The sequence below is a fragment of the Sphaeramia orbicularis genome, chromosome 8, assembly GCF_902148855.1.
Source record: "Sphaeramia orbicularis chromosome 8, fSphaOr1.1, whole genome shotgun sequence".
Lineage (NCBI taxonomy): Eukaryota > Metazoa > Chordata > Actinopteri > Kurtiformes > Apogonidae > Sphaeramia > Sphaeramia orbicularis.
Window position 1 is genome coordinate 32,836,612 of NC_043964.1, and position 20,197 is coordinate 32,856,808.

The 20,197-nt window shown below is 38.4% G+C and overlaps 1 protein-coding gene across 12 annotated transcripts in view; it reads left to right on the forward strand.

Moving 5' to 3' along the window:
- spag9a (sperm associated antigen 9a) overlaps nucleotides 1-20,197 on the forward strand; it is a 43,532-nt gene that overhangs the window by 15,474 nt on the left and 7,861 nt on the right. Inside the window, exons 6-30 of one of the 12 annotated variants that reach the window (XM_030141096.1) lie at nucleotides 1,933-2,019; nucleotides 3,173-3,308; nucleotides 3,464-3,557; nucleotides 4,970-5,091; nucleotides 6,151-6,162; nucleotides 6,722-6,736; nucleotides 7,005-7,062; nucleotides 7,172-7,324; nucleotides 7,438-7,489; nucleotides 8,699-8,829; nucleotides 9,003-9,059; nucleotides 9,199-9,204; nucleotides 12,971-13,135; nucleotides 13,250-13,379; nucleotides 13,527-13,616; nucleotides 13,777-13,893; nucleotides 14,583-14,775; nucleotides 14,859-15,074; nucleotides 16,401-16,611; nucleotides 16,764-16,880; nucleotides 17,122-17,202; nucleotides 17,311-17,378; nucleotides 17,508-17,659; nucleotides 17,754-17,925; nucleotides 18,015-18,128. In XM_030141096.1, the coding sequence (XP_029996956.1) occupies nucleotides 1,933-2,019; nucleotides 3,173-3,308; nucleotides 3,464-3,557; nucleotides 4,970-5,091; nucleotides 6,151-6,162; nucleotides 6,722-6,736; nucleotides 7,005-7,062; nucleotides 7,172-7,324; nucleotides 7,438-7,489; nucleotides 8,699-8,829; nucleotides 9,003-9,059; nucleotides 9,199-9,204; nucleotides 12,971-13,135; nucleotides 13,250-13,379; nucleotides 13,527-13,616; nucleotides 13,777-13,893; nucleotides 14,583-14,775; nucleotides 14,859-15,074; nucleotides 16,401-16,611; nucleotides 16,764-16,880; nucleotides 17,122-17,202; nucleotides 17,311-17,378; nucleotides 17,508-17,659; nucleotides 17,754-17,925; nucleotides 18,015-18,128 (2,749 nt within the window). The remainder of the gene's footprint in view (nucleotides 1-1,932; nucleotides 2,020-3,172; nucleotides 3,309-3,463; nucleotides 3,558-4,969; nucleotides 5,092-6,150; nucleotides 6,163-6,721; nucleotides 6,737-7,004; nucleotides 7,063-7,171; nucleotides 7,325-7,437; nucleotides 7,490-8,698; nucleotides 8,830-9,002; nucleotides 9,060-9,198; nucleotides 9,205-12,970; nucleotides 13,136-13,249; nucleotides 13,380-13,526; nucleotides 13,617-13,776; nucleotides 13,894-14,582; nucleotides 14,776-14,858; nucleotides 15,075-16,400; nucleotides 16,612-16,763; nucleotides 16,881-17,121; nucleotides 17,203-17,310; nucleotides 17,379-17,507; nucleotides 17,660-17,753; nucleotides 17,926-18,014; nucleotides 18,129-20,197) is intronic. The other 11 variants (XM_030141097.1, XM_030141106.1, XM_030141099.1 and 8 more) reach the window with 11 other exon arrangements.

Sequence of the window (20,197 nt, forward strand, 5' to 3'; positions counted from 1 at the left end):
CCTTAAAAAGTCCTAAAAATCTTGAATTTACAAATCTGCATTTAATACCTTATAAAAGTCTTTAAAAGGTATTCAGTTTGATATGGTAGGTCTTAAATTATGTTGCCATAAACTTGTTGGCTGTATTGTGTTTAAATGTGTCTGTTAAATGTTCAAACTGCAAAGAAAGGAATGTTAGTTGACTCAGTTCCACCAGATCCAACCTGACAATTTATATTGAAATTAGGAACCAATTATCGCTAACTTTACAGCCCCCGGTGAGAAATGACACTGAACGGTGGGAATCAATGCGCTGGAGTAAATAAATACATCTTCCTAAATTCGAGGAGTCACAAATTTTTTCCAGTATGGCCGTGAAACTGGCATTAAATTCTGTTCTAAGCAGTCTTAAAAAGGTCTTAAAAAGTCTTAAATTGAACTTGTAGAAACGTGTAGGAACCCTGGATGGAGCCACTAATGTTAACATTCATCAACTCTATCGTACGTGTCCAATAAAATACAATCACATATCCTTGTTTTAATTCTTCTGATCCTTGATCTACAGGACTGTGCAAAAGTCTTATTCTGCCTTTGGCTTTGTTGTTTTCGCAGGGTTGAAATAAGCACACATTATTTTTCAGTCTCTTTTCTTCACCTACAAGAAAATGCAAGAAATATGCGTACAGCCTTAAAAGACACACTAAAACTGAAATAAATAGGTTCTAAAGGTTAAAGTCACTATTTAGTATGACCTCTGACCCTATGACAAGAAGCAACACAAGCAGTTAGAAACATCTGACGTGTGTTTAATGAAACCTGGTATGAAATATCAGAAAATTAATGCAATAAATGTCATATTGTCAGAACAAAAGGGTTAAAGATGTTATAAGTTCAAAGGGAGGTCACACTAAATACAACCACTTAAGTTTATAGAAACTGTTTTGTCACAGAATGTTTTGTTTTTAATGTTGTACATACTTTACATATATTAGATTGTATCTGAATACAGAGGTTGAAAAATGCATATGTGTGGTCATTAGAACTTTACACAACAAACAACAAACTTAATGTTGGTCTTGGACGACCATCGTCTTGCCTTCCAGTGCTCCATTTGGTCAAGTTACTGTAAACTGAGTAATTAATTCAGAATATATTCTCCATTATAAAGAGAAGCATTCATAACTAAATCACAAGCAGTTTAACACTCATATGAAAATGTGGAATTTTATTTTTATTTTATTTTATTGGTTTATTCAATAGGGACCATGCATATTTATGAACATCATTGTATAAAAAAATGCTCCCATGTAAATATGCCGGAATTAGTAAAAATAGCTACTTTTCATCTGCAGTCCCTAGGCAAGTGACAGAACAAGACATAAAACAGCCAACAATTGATAAAGCACTCATTCACTATAAATTAAAAAGAAAATATGAAAACTGTCATTGCAGATTATGCTGATGCAGAATAAGGCTTTAATAAGTGTGTTTTAATGACTATTAAAAAGCCAATACATTGTTCTTTTGTGTAATAAGCAGCAGGTGAATGCATATGTGTACATTTATATAAAGTGTTAACATGTTTTCTCAACATTTTGTTTTATTTCATTCAAGAAAATGTTATGAAATGTAGGAGAGGTATTTGTAACTTCATCAAAGGATTAATATGAAAAATAAAGAATAACTGATCAATTGTTAAAATAAGTAGCAAATTAATGACAGTAATGGTTAGCTAATGGATGAAAGTACATTTAAAATGCACTGTGAATAGATAGAACGATTACTTAAATCTTTGTCGTGTTCATACACAGACACTTGTACTATATCTAAAGTATACTTTACTCTAGTATTCTTTCATTCACTTCACGGACATGCACACTTTTGAGTGAATGCATTTCTGCTGAACTGCTTTTGCACATTTGAGCTTCATTCTTACTCTTCCCCTCCAACCAGTTGGACTATGTCGACCCCCCAAAGGAAAGGGAGGGTAAGAGTGCGCAGGACTCTACTTGGGGGAATTCTCTGGCAGACGACTGCAAGGTAGTTGGATGAGTGGCGGAGGTGCAGCAGCAGCAGCACGCCTGCATCAGCTGTGGGCAGCACAGTGTTTGTGTCTGCGTGTGTGTTTGTGTGGGCTTCAGTAGACTCAACATCTACGATGCTGTTTCATCTTTTCATCAAACGCGTCGCCTCTCACTCTGTGCTTTCATAGCCCCCACCCTCCACCCCACCAGACGACACGCTCAGGCCGGGCTACATGCAACCATGACCTGTTTAAAGGACGCATCCGCTGAGTCACTGCAAATCCAACTGTACCTGACAATTACCAGGGTCATATTTGGAATTAAACTTCAAGTCAGTTAGAGCGTGGTTGCATCTGGCCCTGACTTTATTTCACTTAAAATGCATGGTAGTTTTATATTTCTTATGCTTCTTTGCATTTTTGTTTCATTTATGTACATCTTTAACATGACTCACGTCTCACTGGACCAAAACATCATACTTTAAAAATGTCTGTTCAAGTTATAGTAGCAGCATCAGGTTGAATGTCCTGTAGATTCATGATTTTTAGCTTCTGTTGCTTCTTCTAAAGTGTTTTTGGATCTTGTGTGGATCTGTGTTCTAGAGATGCCATGGCACCTCTCATTGTGGCCGTGATTTCTGTTGCGTGGATGCTGTGTGAACCCCCCTGCAGTGTGTGCAGCTGTGTGTTGACTGTTGTCTTTGTTTGTGTGTTAGCCCTGTGTTCATGTTAATTGTGTCTGATTAGAAAACTACCCTTAGCCCATCCACAGCTTTGTTCACTGGCTCATTTGTGTTCATGTGGTGTTTCTGTTAGATTCCCTTATGTTTTCATTAGCTTCAGTTTAATAGCTTCCTGTTGCTGAATATTTTAAAGGGTTTTAGACCTTTTACGAGGCTCTTGCGCTACATAACGTAGAGCTGGAGTAAACCGATCCCCTGTGTTTAGTATTTTACTGCATGTGTAGTATATATAATCAGTCTTTAGCGTGATTTAGTGTGTGTGTACCCTGTGCTAACCTGTTTTGTTGTGGTCTAATTAGTGTTTCTTTGTTTTTTATGTCTTCATTTTGGCATTTCAATTTATTCAAGGCCTTCCCCAGTGTTATCGTGACCCTTGACCCAGAGCAGCTGTATGTTTCAGCCTCTGATCAGTCCCTTTACATTGCAGGATGAGCTCTCAGACCTCACCGGCTCTAAGTCGGCAACACCAATGTCTACCACAGCCTCGGACATGGACAGGGAAGATGGGAACAGTAAGAGCACGGAGGTTCAGGCCGCTCCGGGGACCAGATCCATATCAGTCGGTAGGAATTAAAGATCATAAAACTGGGCCAGTCACATTCATGAGTCATCCATTAGTCTCGGTGGCCTTCAGGATTTTAATAGAACATTTCCTTGTGTTAGAAGTCATGCTTTTTCATTCTTTCTTTTGATTTTTACTTGTATATCTTTCCTGCAGGTTTGCCAGAAAATGAAGACAGCTCAGACGTGCAGGACATCATAGAATCCACTCCTGAATTGGACATGGACCTCATCGGCTATAAACCATGCAGGTGATCAGATAAGATAAGATATCCTTTATTGTCACCAGAAATTTGTTTTGGGTTTGAGGAGGGGTGTCAAGTTAGAGCCACTTCGGCAATACACTTTAAAACTATAACATCCTAAAATATACAATACAACACGTACTGGAGCCACACATTACTGTACATCATCAGGATATGACAATAAATACCAACAGCAGCATGACATCTGGAGACAGTGACAAGCAGTACAATAAGACTAAGAATAGAAATGGACAGCAGTGGAGACATTAGAATATATGGTGTTAAAAGAATGCATTAGATATTGCATGTTCCACCATTACTTGTAAAGCCATATATATGTAAAGTGACAATCGTAAAACCCAGGTGTAAGAGTTGAACAGGTTGACTCATTGGTTAAGTTCTTTTTGTATTTGCTGGCTCTAATGTGTCCTCTAATGTGTGATGAACTGGTGACATGTCTAGGGTGTACCCCACCTTCATCCTTTGGAAACGGACCACCGCAACCCAAAGGTCAATATATGGAATAATCTGAATGACGAAACCAAAACAACTCAATCAAATAATACATTTACAAAACAACAATATGTTCAGGAAATATGATGAAAGTATTAATTAAAATGTATTATACTATGTGATTATAAATAATGTATTATTATACAATGTAAACATAATTGTTTTATGTTGTTGCCATATCAGCGTGGGTTCTCTCCGGGTACTCCGGCTTCCTCTCACCATCCAAACACATGCACTGATAGGTTAATTGGTTAATCTAAATTGCCCATAGGAGTGAATGTGACAGTGATTGTTTGTCTCTATATGTCAGCCCTGCGATGAACTGGCGACATGTCCAGGGTGTACCCCGCCTTCACCCATAAATAGCTGGGATAGGCTCCAGCGACCCCCGTGACCCTAGTGAGGTTAAAGCGGGTTTAGTGAATGAATGAATGAATGTTGTTATAACATTGTATAATGTATTAATATATACAGTATTATTATACAATGTATATAATGTGTATTATAGTATATGATTATGAATAATGCATTATGATATACAATAAGTCATATATATAGGCTTGGACAGAGTTTATTTTTGATATGTGTAATATTTTGTGGAGCTGGCCTGGGACTTTGTGACCAGTAGAAAAAGATGGGGTAAGGGGGTGGGAGTATACAAGTTACACTTCATCTCGCTCATTTTCGAATATGTTTTTTTTTTTGTGTGTGTGTGTGTTTAATTAGTGTTTCCTTGTTTTTGGTTTTAGATACGAAATAAACAAGCAAACCCTCACAAGGACTAAATGGTTCAGAAAACAAATGGATGCCTGGCTCTCATGTCTATCTGATACAGTCAGATGAAGTTTAAACCAGGTTTCTTCAGGCAGCGAAGCATCACCTGTTGTCGTTTTTTCCTCTTTCAGCACCCCTACCAAGGGCATTGAGAACATGGCGTTTGACCGCAACACAGACTCTTTGTTTGAGGAGCTGTCGTCTGCAGGTACAGGACTGATAGGGGATGTGGATGAAGGAGCCGACCTGCTGGGTGAGTCCACTTTAGAATATGATGATGTGACATACACCTCTGAAACTGTAGCAATTATTCAGTAAATACTTTACATCTAGGTTGTGTTGGAATACTTTGTATAAAATGTTAAAAATGTTACTAATGAAATGTGATTAGTCAAAGAAAGCCCCACTAGTTTTTGCAGCTACAGATACAAGCTCAAAATCTAGGCTTTATCATTTTCTTTTGTTAGTGGCTGTGGAATAATGAGACTCTCAGGAATACACTTTGTTTTTTGTGGATAAACACAAGATACATGTTTGGATGTTATTTGAATCATTTTTGGCACATGTGTCCCAAAACCACAACGGATTACAGAGGATTTAACATAACCCCCAGCTGTTTTTTGCTGTATTAGATACAGAGTAACATATAATATTTAACCAAAAAAGGTTGTTTTCATCTGTACATGTTATATTTTTGACAACTGAACAGATTTTAAATCAAGCCCTCAGATTTTAGTCTGAACAGCCATGTAAAAGTGATTATAAGATCACAGGCATTTTTAAAGTCATTCATGCTTTTATTTCTAGTTGAGGTTGAATACTTCAGTGGTTTTTTGGGAGGACACTCCACAAAGATGACTAAAAGTTTTAGTTTACTGAAAAATGCAAATGTTAAAGTGTACAGCTTTGTTAATAAACACTGCAATATTGTTTTGGGGTTTTTTTTGTACAAAAAGAGGACGTTTCCTTTAGACTGTTAATGCATTACATCATTACAGTGTGGGTGTTATTACATGATAATGTCTTTCAGTTTGTCATAATGTGTTGCTACTTGCTTTCTTTTCAAAATGGCTTTTAATACCCAAGCTAATATACTGTGTATTTTTAGAAACTGCTGTCATTTTACTTGATTTAGTGCATTTATCCAGTTTAATCTACTGTCTCTGCTGTAACTCCTGCCCCTGCTGTTCACTTCAGTGCCACCCCACTTGCTTTGGTCCACCTGTTTTACGCAGTGTTAGCCATCTTCCCATGTTAACATCACCTCTCTTTCTCCCGTGTCTCATCCTCTGGCTTTTGTCCATAATCCCAGTGGAGTACTCTGGTGTGTATGACCTTAAAACCTTTCCTTAGATAAAAATCTTCTGTCTGTTGTCCCTTTGACCCCTTCTCATTGCTCTCTTTCTGCCATATCCTTCATCGCTCCAGCTCACAGCCTCATCATCATCATATTTCATAACCATTAGCATAGATTTAGTAATGCACAGCTAATACCGTAGCTCTTTCGCTGTTTCTGAACTATGTAAACTACCTTAAGATGACGTTCGGTGCATGAGTGATGGAATTCATTGCTTTCTTTGGATTGCATTGGTGTGTAAATTTAGCCTAACTGTTCTTTTTACAGCTTTAAATATTGTTTTGCCTTGTATTTTCCTCGGTTTTTTTTTTTTCTGCTGCTGTGATTTTTCTTGTATCTGACTAGCCTTAGAGACCCAGCAGCATCTGTTCCTCTTTGCTTGTGGATCCAGCAGCTACACGTTTAGCTCTGGCTCCTCCATTATTTTGGTCATTCCACTGTCTCAAACTATATCCGCATTTCTCTTTCTCTCTCTCTCTTTCTTCCTTACTCTTTCCGCCTGACTTGGATTGCATGGTTTTCTCAGACCTTAGTTTAATTGGTAAGACCTCACCCACTCTATCCACGCTTCTCCTGTCAGTCATGTGACATGTGCTGTGAGTCTGTGTGCTGTGGTTGTGTCTTGTTTTGTGAAACTTACAACAATGAAATATTTCACTAGGAGATATTTCACACCTCTAATAGTGGAGTTTATCCTTATGTGAATACTCAACAGTGTGCATCTTAATATGTAGTGCTTATGTAGCCACTTCCCTATCAAATGCTTTTTAATGTAATAAAATGACACTATTGTCATCGATTCCATCCAGGTATGGGCCGGGAAGTTGAAAATCTCATTCAGGAAAACTCTCAGCTGCTTGAAACAAAGTAAGCATTTTGCCTTCTGAAATCCCCCACTTCTAATACGCCTTTTTCAAGGTATAATGTGCATTGAAAGTGAAAGATAAGTGTACTAAAGTGTCCCTCGTCCCTACAGAAATGCCCTGAACGTGGTGAACAAAGACCTGATATTGAAGGTGGATGAGTTGACCTGTGAGAAGGAGATGTTGCAGGGAGAGCTGGAGGCTGTGCTCCAGGCCAGGACCAAGCTGGAGGACAAGAACAAAGAGCTAGAGGAGGAGCTCAAAAAGTAAACAAACATCACCCATATGTTATTACCCATTAGTTTTAATGCTACAATGCTTGGTGAATCAGTGAATGTACTTTATGTCTGTACTTAATGTGATAAATTGTCCTTTTCAGAGTGCGACAGGAGGTGGAAGAGGTGAAACAGAAAGGTCAAGAAGAAGAAGATGTGAGTGTCATTGTGTTTGTGTATCCAGTCTGTGTATGTACTTTATACAGTTTCTACTGTGTTTCCTCGAAGAAAACTCGACAGACGTGTATGTTAAGTGCTTGGGTTGAGACCCCAAATGCAAGCTGGGGAAAAAACTCAAGTGAATATACTCCTGTTGCATTGTGGTTTAGAGTTATGCACATGTCTACTGTTTAATTTAATAAATTCAACATTGTAATCTTACTATTTTCAACACTTTGCCATTCTGGATTAATAGATTCCTGTCATTTAAGTGCTGTATGAGAACATTGCAAATCACTTTTCCCAGGTGTTCATGAAATATTTCATAATTAAATCCTGGCAAAATGGTGTTAAACCAAGTATGAAAATGGACATTGGACAGCCAAAGAGTGTGCTGATTGCAAAATTCTGTGTTGATACCAATAGCCATATTTAAAATTACATTTTGGCCGATGCTGATACAGATATCGCATGCAAAGAAATCTTCATCATGATCATAAGAATAGGTCTTTCAGCTCTTCATCCTATTATCTTACAAGTTTATAAAAAACAAAGTAAAATGCAACACCACAGATAAATATCTGTCACTGCTGGTAAGCAAATATTGACTGATACGTTTGTCCAGTTGATGTTTTGATGCATCCCAGGTACATAGTATTATGGGACCTGTCTCCCTTATCTTCCTGTCAGCCAAATGGATGATTTGAATGAACCACAAATGGGTGTAAGGACTTTGTGGACTCTAGTTCTCGAAGACGAGGACAGATCAGATGGTCTTGGTGGATCTTTGGAACTTTTTAAAATCTCATCTTGAAAAAGCCTAGTTACTGTATTTATGTTAATAATAATAATAATAATAATAATAATGGATTTATATAGCACTTTTCTAGACACCCAAAGCGCTTTACATTATTTACCCATTATTCATTCGCTCTCACATGTTGTTAAATTCTGTATCTACTCTATTTTTTTTTTCCACCTGTGGGTAACTTTTTTGCCATTAAAAATGAAAGAAAATGAAAAAGCCCTAAAAACTAGAGGTAAATGTTGAGTTTGCATCAGTGGCATAATCCAGTAACTTAAACTGGACAAATGGGAGCAAATGAAAATGAAATATGATACGCCATGAAACAAACACGCTGAGGAAGTGTGATATGAAATACATGTTTTGTACATAGTAAAATGAATAATGGTTCTGGATTGCAGAGTGATGTACCTGTGGCGCAGAAGAAACGCTTCACCAGAGTGGAAATGGCCAGAGTTCTGATGGAAAGAAACCAGTACAAAGAAAGACTAATGGAGCTCCAGGAGGCGGTGCGGTGGACAGAGATGATCAGGTAAAGACGTGAACACCGGAGGCTACAGTAGATGTAACAGACTTAAGCTTTAAACTTTGAAAGCAGCAGATGGTTTTTTTCTCTCTTCTATCCTTTCCCACCTGTTGTTGTTGTGTGTTTTTGAGCAGCTGTACACAAGTAACTTGACACATATATCTCATTTCCTGTTTTAGGGCTTCGAGGGAAAACCCAACTCTGACTGAGAAAAAGAAATCCAGCATCTGGCAGTTGTGAGTGCATCAGAATTCACACTTTCTTTACTATAATGTCAAACAATAGGGGTCAATACACGTATTTCAGGTAACTCAGCTTAAAACACTAAAATGATTTTTTCCCTATGTTTTCTGGTTTGTGCTATCAAATCAACAGCATTAGGTAAAAAAAACGGTTAAAAAATAAACCTTCACCCAGCCAAACCTCTCCATTACCCTCCACTGAGACAGAACCGCTCCTCCATTACAAATGGATCCAACTTTGATGTGTCTTTATCCATAACCTGTTCTCTGTGCAGTGCATCAATTTATTTGTTATCAAACTGCTCAGACATGACTCTCCTTGTGCCCCTGGGCTTCTCCTGTCTCCCGCCTGCTGTGTGCCTTTGATGTTTTCTTACTCTGTCTGCTCATAGGGAGCTAAAGAGTGATGGAATTTCCACAAGAGCGTAAATTAATTGCAGGTCAGCAGTGAGGTTGTATCTGCAGGACAGTAGGGTTGTATTGCAGCCTTAGAAGATGTATTTTTTTCCTCCAGGTTAATGTTAGTAAATATTATTATATTGTCTAATATCAGTTTTATTGCTAAAAGCCAGTATATACATTGCGGTAGCACTTTACATTACAGCTTTGCAATAACATGGTGATAGTGGTGTAGTATTTTCATACTGAAGAGGTAATAAATTGTGTAATACCATGTAAATACCAGTAATGAGGAGGTAAATGTTGTATTTCCATGTAATCATAATGCCACTTGATGTTTAGTTAAATCCTACATTGCTATGAATTTAACTCATAAAGACCCAAACATCCACAGTCGACCAAAACCATCTACTGATCTACACTGTTCAGTACCCATTGATCCTCTTATCCTATCAATACATGTAAATAACACTGGTCTACAATTTTTTTTTTTAGAAATGATCTGCTTCAGAGATTACATGTGCTAAATGTTACATATTTTAATAAGATTATTTGGAAAACAAATGACAGAAGATCTGGTTTGTAGATGTTTTCAAGGTATATGATCAAGTGCCATTACACATATATATTGGTTTATTTATGCAATAGATGTATAAATCTTCCACTACATAGAACCTGTAAAGTGAATGTATTGTCATGTGCAGACAATGTTTTGAAGTAGATCTGGTAGCTCTGAGACAAATATTTCTTTTGAGTAAAACCCATTCTCTCGTTAATTCTCAAATTTCACATTTTGGCCCAAGACTGTATCTTGGAAACTTCAGCCAACCAGCATTTTTGACTTGATTTTTCTTTTTCAATGACTCACACGTGGTAAAATTTCACTGCTTTTATTCTGGAAGCATTTTACTTGTAGACCAGTGTGTAAAATGCAGTTTGTCATCTTTTCACGGTCATCAGATATGACCCATTTGGATGTTCAGAGGCTCCGTCATAAACGTGAAAACACTGTCATCTTCTACAATATTGATTCACCAGTAAAACCCATGGAGTTTGATAAATGACAGTGGATGGAGACACTTGTTTTATGTGCAGTTAATGATAAATTTTGCTTTAAAAGTCACTTTTCTTCAGTTTTCTCCATTTCTGATGTAATAATCCTCAACTTTACTCTGAGCTTTTATGAACATCTACATGATCAGTAGATTAAATATAGGAAAATACTAGTTTTTCACTGAAAAAAATGCAAAACAGAGGATAATGTTGCAATAAATGGTAATAAATCACTTCAGAAAGGTTAAATATAGCAAAATAAATCATTTGGGAACCGTCACAAAAGCAGCGCTGGCTCTTTATGGGCTAAATGTCAGTGATTTTCCTGCTTAAAGAATTAATAGATGGAAATAGGAGCTTAACTCAGTGCCACCTCCAGTTCTTGATGGAAAACACTGTTTTCTTACAAGCCCTCAGTGAATTTCTGTCATTCATAACCACAGTTGTACAACACCAATGTGGAGCCGCTGCTTTTTTTTTTTACCAAATAGAAACAGGTGTAGAAAGGACTGATGACTTAGTTCTTCTGTCTAAACCATAGGTGGAAATTATGTGTTTAAGTAATAGTAAAGCAAGTTCAGTCTAACCCTAAAATGCGTTTTGAAACACGAGCCAGTTGAAGGTTCTGTGTCTATGATCAGGGTTGTTCCGCTTTAAAAACAAACACAGAAACAGATATTGAAGCATTTTACAGCCCTGATTCAAGGTTGGTTAATTAGTGTTTTCATGTAACAGGGCTCACCACTGAACATGTAAATGGTACAATGTTACCGTGAATATTTGGAGCACAAGAGAAAATGATTTTTAATCTTTATGCTAATTAACAGCGTCTGATTTTGAAGGTGCTCTGCTGATAGTAACCTACAATATAATGAAAGCATCGACCTGTATTATGCATTGTACACAGTTTTGTTTTGTTTTTTAATCCATATAACACACTGATATGGCCATTTACTGTTTGCAGCTTTTTATATATAAAACATACTACTACTACGATCACAAGAACTGCACAATTTAGTGAAAAGTCATATGGGATTACTGTGGACAATATTGTCATTTGAATCTGTTTTCTTGGCTGTCAAGAAAGCTGCATGGAGTAATCATTTATGAACTCCTTTTTTTCTAACCCAGTCACAGAAACATTGAGCCCATTTACATGACTATTAAAGTCTGATAACTGGGAGTAATGAGATAATTGCAATAATCAGATTTGACACGTTTACATGCGCATAGAAATGGAAAAATGGAAAAATTCTGGTTTTGTCTGTTATCGGATTTCTTTCGGGGTACATATGTACATAGTGATGGTAGGCTCAAGCTTTCTATTGTTGTCTTTGCTTCATGTTTGACTACATCACCTCCATTTTTTTTTTTATGTAAAAGAACAAAATAAATAAGATTAACCTGTATACATGCAGGAAGACATCAGAGTATTGGGGAAAAATCAAGATGTGTTAATTTGACTTTCCAGAATGATATCGCTGTTATTTGCTAAAACATCAGATTATGATATTAACATTACCACTTGAATAATCTGAAAGCCAAATCAGATAATGATTGGAGTATTAGTGTGCATGAAATCTGGCTCATTGACTCCTGTAAAAAAAAAAAAAAAAAAAAAAAAAAAAAAAGGAAAATTTTGACTTCAGTGTCATTTTTCATTTTTCACATAACACTCCTTTCTGTTCACTGCAACTGAATCCACGTGGATATTATATAGAGACCCATTTAAATTGCAGACTTTTGTGATTATATAAATACAGTTACAGTTGTGTTTACAGTTGAGATTTCAATCACTAAATTGCTTTCTCATTTATTACCCTTTGTTTTTGACCCCCTTAAATACATTTCAGTCTCACATTAACCAGATATACCATCACTGAAAACAGTTATTACTTGGTAGTTACATGGTATTACTTCTTTATTATCACTGTCCCTCTGTTCCCATGTTATTTTCATGTAAATTGCTACATAAAATGCTTAAGAGACCTGTGATAATGTGACTGGAACAATTCTCATTAATATTTTCTCCTTAAATGCCTATATTTTATAGTTTATGGAGACAGTATAATGATTCAAACTGGCATTGGGCATCATTATGAAATAACTGATATTTCATTTGTTTTTTCAATGCTTTAATCATTCCTGGTACCCCTGTGGTGCATTGCTTCAAAGACTGACAACAACTGCTTTGATCGACCAGCTTAATCATGTTTGACAGTGAGATACTGTCATGTTGTTAAAAATATAGTTTGATCTGTATTTCATAAGTGTTGAGGTCGTGGATAGGTAGCGCTCAGCTATACTATGATTCCCAGCATGCTTTATGTCACTGTAAAGTAAATGTTGGTGTCGGTTTGTCCGGTTGGTTGGTGACCCCCTTCCTTGCTTTTTCCCTGCACTCCTGTTGGCTCTGTTTCCCTCTTGGCTTTCTGTAACTTCACCTCCTGCAGCTTCAGCAGACTGTTTAGCTCCTCCTCCAGTGCCCCCACCATAAAGAAGGTGGATTCCCAGTCCAACGTCAAATACAATGCCCCGGGCAGCCTGGTGAAGAGGAGCAGCACCTTCTCCCAGTTCCCCACAGAAAAGTCTAAGACCTTCGACTTCCTCAACGAAGAGTGAGTCACGTAAACAAATTGTGTGAGACATTTAGGTCTGACAGCTATGAGAGCTCACTGATGCACAGTAAGGTGCTACCAGATCACATTCTTCTCTTTTTACTCTTCTTGTAGAAAGGATCAGTGCAGTTCGCCGTCTCGTAAAGAGCAGAAAAGAGCGCAGTACAGGCAGGTTAAGGCTCACATGCAGAAGGAGGATGGACGAGTCACTGCTCATGGCTGGAGCCTCCCCAGCAAATACAAGGTGAGAGATGAGACAGTCAAACAAAAAATGTCAAAATTTTACTTGGTTTTTGTGAAGTCCATTAGTGACGACTTAAAATGTATTAAATTATAAAATGTTCTGATTTATTCTAAACACTGTTGATGTGTGCTGCTTATTTCCTTACAGGTAGCAAATGGTGGACAGATGGAGCATAAAATTAACTTACCTGTACCGGTGTATTTGAGGCCTCTGGATCAGACAGACGCTTCTATGAAGGTACGTAGTGCATAGAAGCAGAAACACCCTGCATACTACATCAGCTTTACATCACTTCAGTAGAAAATATGATAATAATGAGTTAAATGGTACAATAATATTTCACCAGCGCTGGTGATAAATGTTTGTGGTAGTCTTACTATGTTAACTGGTCTTCCAGCTGTGGTGTGCTGCCGGGGTCAACCTGTCAGGTGGGAGGACTTCACCATCATCGGACCTCAGTAAACAGAGGAAAGGTTCTCAGAGTAGTTTGGACCAGTTGGAGCAAGAAACTAAGGTGAGAATATGGGTGTTTTCACACTGCGTATTCGAGTCTGTATCTGAGTACGTTGGACCCCAAAGTCCACTTAATTTGATCAGTGTGAATGCAAACGTTCCGTACCCGAGTCCAGGTGAGAAGGTAGCCCTGGGTATGGACTACGTGGACTCCAGTACGGTACGTTGCAGTGTGAAAGTGATCCGTGCCTGAGAACAGACGTGACCTAATCACCACTCTGATAACAGAAGTGACTTAATCATCACAAGACCATAAACGGTGCTCCTGTTGTCTCCTGAAAAAGCCTCGGATCCGCACAGCACGGGCTCGCCTTATCGACCAAACCACTCAGTGATATATCAGGAACAACGAAGGTCGCTGTTCTTCTCTGCCTCAAACAGGCTAACGGATAGAGAAGTACTGCCTGTGAACAGAACAGTCGCTCGGTTGATGACGTAAGGGTTTGTCACTTCCGTGTTTGTAGGATAGCGACAGAATTTGTTCCACACCGCCACCTACTGTTTCGGCCCTGTAACACCCACTCGTACTCTGGCACGGGCCGCGGTATGTGGTATGTGCTTGTAAACGCAACATCTGCGGGAAAGCACAGATCCGGATACCCAGTGTGAAAACACCATAATATGGATTTATACTGTTAAAACATGAGTGGCCTTCTAGAGCTGAAGGGCTAACTTTATGACGTCCACAAGGACCAGGAGAAGGGGGAGCAGGAGAAGGAGAAGGAGCTGATTGTCCAGGAGGAGATGTCCAGCAGGGTGTGGGTATGCACGAGCACCCACTCCTCTACCAAAGTCATGGTCCTGGATGCCAGTCAACCGTCTGATATCCTCGACAGCTTCTATGCCTGCAACACGCACGTCGTCTGCATCGCCAGTGTGCCAGGTAGGACGAACAGTCACATCAGGCACTGTATTTGTTCTGTCATCTGTGAAGGTGCTGAATATGTGACCCATGTGTTCTTTCAGGTGTATTGGAGACTGATTACCCCACAGGTGAGGAGGTGCCCCAAGACGTGGAGGCCAGCCAAGGCGACGGGGTGTCGTTGGCGGGCAGCGTCGCCAGCGTAGGCTCAACAGGCAGTGACGGTGCCATGGCAGCAGAGGGAACCACCGCCATCCCCCAGACAGCAGGCTTAGGTGTCAGCGAGACACCAGCAGAACACAGCGGCATCTGTGGCTCAGGTCAGCTTTCATACTGGTAGAAATATTTTAATGTATAACCTTTTTTTGTTTACTTCTTCCAACACCTTTTCATGCACAGTCACACGCAAACTTTTCAATACCTTCTTAAGAGCAGAGTAAGTGAATGCAATTTAAGTCTAACTCCATGTATATTGACAGGAAAAGTTGGAAAGATACATATTACTTAGTGAAATAATGAAATACAGATAATATTGTATTGTAGCAGGTGTTACCTTTAAGTGTTTATAACTTATCGTACCATGCAGATATAATGCCTTCATGCAATTAGCGCTTTCTTCAGTCTTGATTCTAACACTAAATGTGTTGCTCTTGGGCCAGATTGCGATGACCTGGTGTTAACCCCACAAACGTAATAACTTTCCCACAAACATAATAACAGTTGCTTAGCACAAACATAATACCCCATTTCCCACAAACGTAGTAATTATTACTTTTGTGGGGATTTTTTTTTACGTTTGTGGGACGGTAAAAATCTTCAGTTTCCAAAATTGTAATAACTTCCCACAAATGTAATAAATTAGTACATCACATACATTTAAGCAATGCATGCATGAATATTCATTTATCTTTCTTTTTCTTCCCATTTATTCTTGTCCTTATACTTGCCTTTTTAGAATGATCAAATGTTGCACTGACACCACATGGTACTAATTGCAGATTAATAGGTTTTTTGTTACAAATACAAGTGGAGGAACAAAAAAGAATGGGCAAAATTGTTGTAAAGCTTCAGTATGAACTGGATATTATATATTCTCGTTAAGTATAATAGAAGCCTATGTTTGAACCTTGTAAATAAAATGTCTTCATATGATTATAATAACAAGAGGGTAGGAGCACACTGTGGGAAAATGAGGCATTATGTTTATGGTAGGGGACCATTATTATGGGAAAGTTATTACATTTGTGGGATTATTACGTTAAAAGCTGCAAAATTTTATTATGGTTTATTACATTTGTGGGGTTGGCATCTTGCATTAAACCCCATTAAATGAAAATAAAATTAACATAAGAGCATGAAAGAAGTTCCGTCACTAGCTTACTCACTGCATTGTGACACTAGCTCACCATTCTGTAAAGTTTGTATCAGTGGTTATTGGTTCTAGGTTGGTTTTATTATTACTGTTTTATTAGAACAGGATCAGCTTTTTTTTTCTCAAAAACACATTTAAAAGGGACTGGTGTTAATGTAACTGAATAAAGAATTAACCTCATAACCTAATTATATTTATCACATTCTACATTTTAGATTATTGTATTGTAACCAGATGTATCATAGCTTTTGTCATGTGATCATCATGACCACAGTGGAGCTGTCAAGAGAGACTAGCCCAGCAGAAGACGGGGTTCCTACAGCAGAAGAGGCAACAGAAGCAACTGAGGCTAATGCTGGTGTCGGCGAAGATGGAGAGGAAGGCCAAGGAATGGACCAGAACCAGCCAGGAATCTACACAGAGCATGTGTTTACAGACCCACTGGGGGTGGGACCCACCGACTCCTCCCCTGCTGACACACAGAGGTGAGGAGGGAAATGCTTTATTATTACTTGGCTTTACTGCACCACAGTTTAATAAACACTGAACCGCCTCTGGGGTCGAATCCTTAAAATGGTTTATTATGAAAGATGGATTTAAAGGATTGGTGTCTGCTGGATTGTTTACTGTCATGCAGGGGCTCAGGGCTGGATGGTGCCACTTCTCTGACAGAGGATTCAGAAACATCAGAGGGAGAAGTCCTGAGGATGAGCAGTGCCCTGCCCACCATGTGGCTGGGAGCGCAGAATGGATGGTGAGCAGGACAGGCCCCTCTAGAGGGAGCTAATAGTGCTTTATTATTACTAGTATAATCACCATGATGCTTTGTTTTATATGTAGTTTTTTTTTAATGTAGTAATGTCCAGTATTAAATGAGTTTGTATTCATCTGAGGAGTATTATTTATTCACCTATAATTGAACAAACAATTTTTTTAAAAACAAGACATCTGTCCTGTGTTCAGGCTTTTATAATTCCCCTGTCTGTTCATTTTAGTCTGTATGTCCACTCGTCTGTGGCCCGATGGAGGAAATGTCTCCACGCCATCAAGCTGAAAGACTCCATCCTCAGCATAGTGTGAGTATAAAGTCAGTTGTGATGTATTTTAGTGACACACACAAGCATCCAACAAACATAAATACAACAAATGTAAATTAATCGGTGTGTCTTTGTTACTTGTCGCAGGCATGTGAAAGGGAGAGTCTTGGTAGCTTTGGCTGATGGCACATTAGCAATTTTCCACAGAAGCATTGGTAAGTTTGTGATTTAGTTAGTTTAGTCTGTGGGTAATAGTGTAGAAGATGGTGTATAATGCAAATGTAAGAAATAAATTGAAACTAGCAAAAAGTTCAAAGTTTTCAAGTTTTTATTTTTATCAATAGCAGATGGCCAATGGGATCTAACCAACTACCACCTGCTGGACCTGGGCCGGCCCCATCACTCCATCCGTTGTATGACTGTAGTCCACGACAAGGTGTGGTGCGGATACAGGAACAAGATCTACGTCATCCATCCAAAGGCCATGAGGATAGAGGTACAACTTTTCATGTAACACCACTGATCTTCTAACCTTTTGTTTCAACCAGCATTTTGTCTGTTTCTTATTCTGATGATTTTTACTCGAACAGAAATCATTTGACGCTCATCCTCGCAAAGAGAGCCAGGTGAGGCAGCTGGCCTGGGTCGGAGATGGCATCTGGGTATCCATCAGACTAGACTCAACTCTACGTTTATTCCACGCCCACACCTACCAGCACCTCCAGGACGTGGACATTGAACCTTATGTCAGCAAGATGTTAGGTATATCTGCTGTTGGTCTCAAAAACTAATGTGTAATTAGTTGTAATTAGATGTCCATCTTGTGGTGAACATATGTGTGTGTGTTGCAGGTACGGGTAAACTGGGCTTCTCGTTTGTGAGAATCACAGCTCTTGTGGTGTCGTGTAGCCGACTGTGGGTTGGCACAGGAAACGGCGTCATCATCTCCATCCCGTTGTCTGAAGGTAACACATCCACAGCACAGATTCAGTAGATCACTTGGGTTTCCACAGCTTTTCATGAGGCGATGCAGTGGCAGGATTTTAACGTGCGACTGTAAGCGATGACTCAGTGCTTTAGTATTTATTACAAACCTTCAGTATCTCTTTTGTTGCAGTACATTCTCTCAACATCTTGCTTCTTTTTGTGTATTTATTGTAAATATTAATACCTACTGGATCTTAAATAAAAAAAGATTACATAATTCCTGCAATACTTCTTAAAGGATTTATTTTAGATTTCTTATCTTAGTGGGAGTTACAGTTCCTGCTATTAAATCTCAGTGCTTGTGTGCTTCCTGTAATTTCCTCTTTTAAAAGAAAGCATTCTCCGTCTGCTTTTCTTTTGGTTTATCTGGCTCTTAACAGGGTCTGTTTTCTGACCATAAGCATAGTGCTCTGTGTGTGTGCATGGGCTTTGTTTATGCTTCAAGAACAATAAGCGTGAGCACTGCAGTCAGAATGCTGTGACCACTGTGCTGTTTGTCTGAGAGACTGTGTTTGCAGCTCTGCTCAGAAACCTGCTTTGTTCAGATTTCTAGATGTGTTCTGTTGTGTAAGTGCATGTCTATGTGATACATGCACCAATCAGCCATAACATTCTGACACTGACAGAAATGATGATAATATTGATTATTTCATTACAATGGGACCTATAACTGGGTTGAATATATTAGGCAGTAAGTGAACATTTAGTCCTTGAAGCTGATGAAGAAAAATGATCAATATAAGGAACTGAGTGACTTTGACCAGGTCTATATTGTAGTGGTGATGACTGGGTCAGAGCATCTCCACACAGGGTTTATGCGGGTCATTAAAAATCATTAAAAGTCATTAACCCTTAGGGGTCCACGGTCACAACCATGTGACTCAATCACATGGCATTTTCAACACGTCGTAGCGTTGGAAAACTGGAGAAAACGTCTATATAAAGATTTGCTTTTATGTCAAATATTTGAGTGTATTTTTAGTTTACTACAATTTAAATTTTACATACCTAATATTTGGAACCATTATTCACTTTTAAAGTCTTCGAAAAGATTCATTAAGGATCTTTGCGTTATTTATGCAATAAATTATATAAATTTGTCAAATCGGATTTTATATTTTTTATGTGTTTTTTTGGCCTTTTGTGTTGATATAGTAGGTTAAAGTGAAAAAATAATAGGCAGATGAGATAGATGAAATTGTGCTGAAAAAAGATACCAAACATGGGTATAATAAACATTTCTTTAAATAGTATATAGAGGCAAAATCAAAAGTACTCAAAAACAGCCAAAATAGGCTCAGACCCCCAAGGGTTAAATAGGTTTTGTGAAGATTAAGGCCTTAAATGGCATTAAAAAGCATGAAATTTGATATTCACAGACATTAAAAAATTAAATACTCTTGATGGGAAAAAAAGCATTGTTGTTCACAATTTATTTTGATTATAGAAACATTTAATAATTTTGATTGCAAGTATAGTGTGATGATTGACAGACGGAACCCTTTAATTGGCTATTGTTTATGGCCGATACACAAAGTCACAACACCAGATGCTTGGAATGCAGCGTGCTGTGAGGGTGCTCATGCTGTGGTGAAAGAGCAGAGGGAATATCAGCAAATGTCGGAAAAATGGGAAAATGCAATTTTCAGCAGAAGTGGTTGGAGGAGGAACTATTCAGAACCTGGTTAAAGCCCGTCGATGGTAAACTGTCATAAAACTATATATAAAACTGTATCTGCAGTTGGACGTGGGCATTCAATTTGTGTAAAGTGGCATTAAAAAGCATTAAATTAGTTTTGCTAATACCTGCAGAAACCCTGCCACAGCTGCAGGTCTTGTTGGCTGTTCCTGGTCTGCACTGGTTAGAACTGATCAATAATGGATTAAGGAAGGACATCCCAATCTCAGGATAAATTGATCATCTGTGGGAGGAGTTGGACAAATAAATCAGATCCATGTAGGTCCACATCTTTACTTCCAGGACTTCAGGGATCTGCTGTTAACGTCTTGGTCCAGATACCACAGCAGACCCTCAGAGGTCTGGTGG